This window comes from Sinocyclocheilus rhinocerous, unplaced genomic scaffold (assembly GCF_001515625.1).
Source record: "Sinocyclocheilus rhinocerous isolate Xijiao unplaced genomic scaffold, SAMN03320098_v1.1 scaffold3854, whole genome shotgun sequence".
NCBI lineage: Eukaryota > Metazoa > Chordata > Actinopteri > Cypriniformes > Cyprinidae > Sinocyclocheilus > Sinocyclocheilus rhinocerous.
Window position 1 is genome coordinate 160,592 of NW_015639760.1, and position 6,801 is coordinate 167,392.

The 6,801-nt window shown below is 33.9% G+C and overlaps 1 protein-coding gene across 1 annotated transcript in view; it reads right to left on the bottom strand.

Annotated features, from left to right (window-relative positions):
* Positions 1–6,093, bottom strand: part of LOC107751598 (glycerol-3-phosphate dehydrogenase [NAD(+)], cytoplasmic-like) — a 7,717-nt gene extending 1,624 nt beyond the window's left edge. Inside the window, exons 1-6 of the mRNA XM_016567344.1 lie at positions 5,995–6,093; positions 4,605–4,782; positions 3,052–3,192; positions 2,756–2,894; positions 2,552–2,664; positions 975–1,211 (exon numbers count right to left, since the gene is read on the bottom strand). Of these exons, the coding sequence (XP_016422830.1) occupies positions 975–1,211; positions 2,552–2,664; positions 2,756–2,894; positions 3,052–3,192; positions 4,605–4,782; positions 5,995–6,038 (852 nt within the window). The 5' untranslated portion in view covers positions 6,039–6,093. The remainder of the gene's footprint in view (positions 1–974; positions 1,212–2,551; positions 2,665–2,755; positions 2,895–3,051; positions 3,193–4,604; positions 4,783–5,994) is intronic.
* Positions 6,094–6,801: the final 708 nt, after the last annotated feature.

Consider the following 6,801-nt stretch of genomic DNA (forward strand, 5'->3'; position numbering starts at 1 on the left):
CATAATGACGGCCCACGGTGGAGCCGACGGAGGGAGGAGCCATGGAGGAGGAATGGCCGCCGACTCCAGTAGGCCGACCAACGGCGGCGGAGCAGGTGGTGGAGGAGCTCGAGGCGGAGACGGAGAGCCGATGAGCCAGGGCGACGGGGAGGATCCGGAGGCCCTAGGCGGAACCGATGGCGCCGGCGACCGACACGAAGTTTTGCCACTCTCTTTGCTGGTCTCATATATTTAATACTTGGCAACTTGGCAATACGCATTGCATCGGTTTTTTTTTGTTTTTGTTTTTTTGGACCAGGCTAATTTGAATATGATTCCACATACAGTAATCTCAACTCTGTTTGACTCATTTTATTATATTTAATTATATGAAATATATTATACATTATATTATCCTTTATTATATTTATCCATTCTACAGATTTTCCCCCAAAATTAAAAAATTAAAAAAATTTGAAAAAAGTCAAATTGTGTCAAAGTCTGATTATGACATATTTTGAATTATTTTAGTTGAAGTTTTAGTCATTTTTTTGTGCATTTTTTGTCTTTTTTTTTTTTTTACTTTGGTATTTTAGTACATCAAGTTTAACTAAATTAAAATGCTGTCTTGGCAACTTGCAAAAAAAATATATATATATTTTAAATATTTTATTTAATTTCACATTTACTTTTTTTCAAATAACCCAAATGTTTTTTTTGTTTGTTTATTTTAATGGTTTCACTTTTAGTTTCAGTGTTAACTATAATTATCCCGAACTGTGATGTGCCAAATTTAAATATATATAAGTATGAATAATATTTGACAACTGCAGTTGGGAAGATTTCCACTTTAAAAATACTTTCTGACACAAAGCTATTGAATAAAACTTGAAATACAGAGCTTGATTCATATATGTTGCACATATTCTTATGCAATTAAATAAAGTAAAATGTTTAATTTCTGGGTGAACTGTCTTTAAGTTTTGGCGTCTCACCTTGCCGGTCTTGGCAAAAGCCTCTGCAACTTTTCGGTTTCGTCCTCCGTAGCATGTAGTAATGAGATCAGCGACGCCACAGCTCTCCAAGAAAGTTGCAGGAGAGACCGAACCGGCGGTGCAGAACAACCGAGCAAAGCTGATCATCTCCATGAGACCCAGTCTGATCACTGCAGCCTTCGTGTTGTCACCAAAACCCAACCCGTCACAGAATCCTGCTCCTACTGCCACTATGTTCTGTAGAAAAGACACAGGGTCTAAATGTCTGATATGTTCAGAGCTGGATTACAACAAATGTGATGTTTGGAAAGGTCCCATGATACTATATTTTATGTTGCTTGTGTTCTTTCAGTGCAGTATGAAGCTTGTTTGGCTGCAGTCAGCTGACATTAGGGTCAGTAAATGATGACATTCATTAATGAATGAACAATCTGTTTATTTGACTCCGCAACCAAACAAACGTTTTTTCATCGGTTTGATTTCCAGGGAATTAATGAATCGATAAAAATGTCTACACTGAATGCAATCTAAGTTGCTTTTGACAAAAGTGTCTGCCAAATGCATAAATGTACATGTATTTATATTTACCAAAAATTCCCTAAAAGGCAAAATATGATCTTTAAATACAAAATATTAATTTTGAAAATAATAGAGTATATATAATTAATATTTAGTATAATTAAAAACAAACCCAATCAAATATTTGGGCACTTAAGCCTTAACAACTGAAACAGTTATTATTGTTATCTAATATTAAAACAATACGAAAATAATAATAATTACAAAAATAATTACTTAAAAAAAGAAGTAAATGTTAGCTGAAATAAATTTAAATATAAACTTACTTTATTTAAGCTTGAAATACTTAACTAAAACTAAATAAACTGTATATAATAGAAATGAATAAATAATATATAGACATTAAAAAAATTAAAATTTAACCTAAAATTAAACAACAGAAAATCTATAAATAAAATCTAAATATAAATTTAATCTATTTAAAGAAAGATGGCACAAGCACAATTTTCACAGCATAACTTTGTTAGTGGCAGTATTACTTAAGAATTATTTATATATTATGATATTATGTATTTATATTTTTAATGAGCTTTTAATTTGATTAGTTTTTAATAGTTCTATTTAGCTTTATTTTTATTTTGGTTTTGAGTTTTTTTTACTAATATAAATATACTTATAATATAAAAATACAATATTTCCATATATACATATATATAATTTCAACTTTATTTATTTTAGTTTTAGTTAACAATAACGACTGCTAATTTAACGGTCAAAGAATATGGACCTTTCGGTTTGATTGTTTTGTGTTTATACATCATGCTTCAAACAATAACCTGCTGTATTTACAGCAAAAGAGAAACTTCATAGACTGTAAAACTGACAACTCACACTTGCCAAATTAAGACAGACCAGTTTTATCACTGCTGTTGATAAAACAACTGCAACACTGCGTGCAAAAATAGATTTAACCGAATATCACCCATGTTAATTGTTTACATAGCCACTGCTTTGACTATTTAGTGAGGGGTAAAATGAAGAAGTGTGAATGCACAAACCTTCAGAGCACCACAGATCTCAACCACATCTGCTTCCTGTACGACCGTGACCCGGAAGTGATGCGTCTGCATGAGTTCCTTAAGCAACGCCCCTTGAGCTTGATCCCTGCAGCCTTACAAACATAAAACACAAATGCATATACTCACCCGAAACTCAAAAACGGACTAATCTGACACATTCACACGGCTTTTCATCAGCCTCACCAATGGTGGTTTCACAGAATTTCTCTTCCGCCACTTCATTGGCGATATTAGCTCCCATCAACACGCTCATCTTGATGCCCAGCTTCTCACGAATAACCTCTGAGATCAGCTTCAGTCCGTCTGGGCCTTCATCCACCCCCTAAAACCCACCACATGCAGAGTCATCGTTTGCTATCTGTGTCTAATGTGACAGTCTTGTGATCTTAGAAAGCACCTTTCCTCTTTTTCCCCTACGAAAGACTGATGAGTAAGAGAGAAAACGGCACACAGTGCATATATTCACGAGTGTACGGGACCTTGATGAGTGACATTCCCAGCGTGTCCGGTTTGATTTGGCCCTTCATGGTGTCACAGACGCGGCCGATGAACTGATGTGGAATCACAAAGAGCAGAATATCAGCGCTCTTGGCAGCGTCGAGCAGATCTGGCACCGCCACCTGTGAGCGAGAGAGAGGGGAATAGAGAGAAGAATCTGTTTGATACTGAATGATGAAACCTGGAGAAACATGCATGCACTCAATATATTCACTGTATGATTGGTTACACCTACAGTGCGGTGCCCTGTTTTGTGTGACTGACATATTGGCTGAGTTTGGGTCCACATCAAGTTCCCGAACAAATCCTTTTGGTTACTGTACCGTGTCTCTGGTGCATCTGCCAATGGTTTTCTAGGCCTCTAGCCCAGTCCTCTAGTGAATCTAGTTAGGCTGAAGCATTTGGCTGACTCTCAACCATTTGGACTACAGGTCATAATGATGGAGAAAACACATGCAGCTTCGTCAGCTTCTTATTAGTTGCTTGAGTGCAAATGGATGGCAAAGCAAAGCAGCACGTGCCTCCCGGAGGTTTTGGGCTCAGCACTCTTCTCCAGACTTCTGTATTGTGTGTAACTTCCTCTATAGCAGAGCAACTATTTGCTGTTCTAACAATTTCCCAGGCAAAACATGAAATATCTGTTTATGTGGTTGAAACTTGTGGCTGAATATATATATATATTTTTTTTCATTATATTATTTTATATAACAATGCAAGTAAAATATGTATGTAGTGAGTATTTTTATGATACAATATATTATTGTATAATGTATATATATATATATATATTTTTTTTTCATTATATTATTTTATATAACAATGCAAGTAAAATATGTATGTAGTGAGTATTTTTATGATACAATATATTATTGTATAATGTATTAAACAATATTATAATAAGTTAGATTAATTATATTAATAATTAATAGTAATGAATATTATAACAATGTATTATATTAATATTATATATATTCATACAATATTATTTTATTATTTATGTATATAAGAAACTATATATTTAAGTATTCAAATAAAACAAGTACCTTTTTATTATTGTTTTTATTGATTATATTAAAATAATATAAAAATAAAATAATGTAATGTATTATTTTTTTATCCATTTTATGCAAAAATAATGTTCCCATATTTGCTTCAAAATATATATGATTAGAACTTACAAGTTATTTACTATTATGTATTATATTAAAATAATATATAAGTTATCAGTTATATATAATAACTGATATATAATAAACAATTATATACATACAGTATATATATATATATAAGTATATATGTTGTTTCTGCTATCTGCTACATTGAAAATATGAATAAATAGGATTTTAAATTGTCATTTTATTAAAATAAAACGGTTTCTTACAAACTTTATTTACTATTTTATTACACAAGTATGTAAGTAAAACTATTGTTTTATAATAGAATGTATTATCTTATTTAATAAATGTACACATTTTATTATTTATATTTATTTATAATAAATTATATGATCAAGTGTAAGATGTAAGTTTCTTACAACATTCTCCGGAAGCTTGTGTCCAGGCAAATACTTGACGTTCTCGTGGTCTGTGTTTATGATCTCTGTGAGCTTACGTCCGTTCACCGTCTCTTCAAACACCCACATGTTAACCGTGGAGTCAAACTTTGAGTTATTCCTTGCATTTGTGCCAACTATCTTAGCAATAGCAGAACCCCTGCGGACATGAACGAAAGAGAGAAAGTTAATTATATGTGAAAGGTTGCATGCAATATTACAATACTGTGAGTGCACACTGTTGGGTGAAATGTAACCAAGGACTTTACTCTCATTACAACCCCCGGGATCTCGCACCAAAAGGTACGTTTGCATTCCAAGGGACAGTGATGATAGTGATCAAAGCCTGTTGTGTAAGATCAGACGGTCAGTCTACTCTAGTAAAAGTGGCGGTTAACTAGTCTCAAGTTTTGGTTTAGGCCATTTTGATCCCAAAGAAAGATCTCCGTAGTGCAAAATACCCAGAAATATCCATTTTGCAGTATTGTTTGGGGAAATGAACTATTTTGGGTTGGTAATGTGTGTAAACACTGAATTTAGATTGAACTAGAAACATTTCCACTGTATATGCATTCAGCGAGTTGATAAAAAAAAAAATCCATTATGACTCTTTAACTAGATGTATAAACATAAACTTGTATTGTTGTTACATAAACTACTACTTTTGGAATCTTGTTCAGTGTGACCATGAATAGGTGGTTTTAAAGGAACAGTAGCCCATTTCAAAGATTCAAGCTCATGTAAGTCTCAAAATTATCAGCAGATCATATTCACCTTAATAAATGTCTATCAACGTGTAGCTACATTATTAAAATCCTAAATGTTTAAGGAAGAGTCCTAGACAATCCTACAGTGAATATTTTTCATGCATTGTAAGTAGAATATTATATTACACATTTCTGCAGCTGTCAGTCAGTACATTTTAAAAATTAGAAATGGACATAATACTGAATCACTGATGTGGCCAGATGGCTGTACGTTGGTTAGTTGACACTTATGGAACATAAATACTGAACCTAACCAGTGTGACTGACTGGAACATATGTCCTACTTGTTCTGCATTGCAGCAATGTTACAGATGGCTCATGTAAACAGTGATAAATAGTATTCAAGTCGGTCCAAAAGCACATTCACAGCTGTTGAACAACTTCTGAAGCGGATCTCACATTGTGTAACAAAAACTACAGCGTGTATATGACAGTATCATCTCTAATAATACATCTGCTGTTATGCCCTTTCAAATGTCATAACCTGAAACTTGTTAACAGCATGTGATTCATTGAACGGCGTGTTTAATGTTTAAACTATGCTGTCATATGATCCTAAATCCATACAGCTCAACCAGTCATTTCTAAAAGATGAAAAATGTTACCAGTTCCCAGAGCCGACGATGCAAACTCTTTTTGGACTTGACATTGCGCTGAGAATCTTCACGGGATCCTTCGCTGAATTAGTCACTCTGATCTGTCAATCAAACCGCCGCGCAGTGAGCGCACACTAAAGTGTTTTGTCCGTGAAGCCACGCCCCCGGGCGTTATTGGTCACTCAGATGGAGAAAACTCAGTTGACTCCGCCTATTATCAACTGGTGGGTGTGATTACGGATTCAAGTGATTCACTTTCTATGTTAAAAAGTATACTATAATATAAGTAAAAAGTTGTGTCAATAAATACAGTATGTACATGACCAGTTTTCATAATCATGTTTTATGCACTGACACAAACTTTAGTCGCAGTCGGACATAATGACACACACTCAAAGTCAAGCTGTAACTTGACACTCAGCTAAAACAGCACAGCTGTTAGAGTACAATGCTGAATTTGTCTACTAGCTTAAAGACTGATTGTCAAGCTTAAAGGGATAGTTCACCCAAAAATGAAAATGTGATGTTTATCTGCTTACCCCCAGGGCATCCAAGATGTAGGTGACTTTGTTTCTTCAGTAGAACACAAATTATGATTTTTAACTTTAACAACATCACATTTTCATTTTTGGGTGAACTATCCCTTTAAAATCTATTTTTAGCACGAGCAATCAATAAGTTATAAAGTGAGATGGGAAGTATAAAGTAGACACGCAAACCTGTCACGAATGGGAATCGTGATGCATTGTACTGGTCCAACAAATATGCTTTATGCAAAATATAATTTCTTCTTTTTTTTACTTTTGATTGAAATGT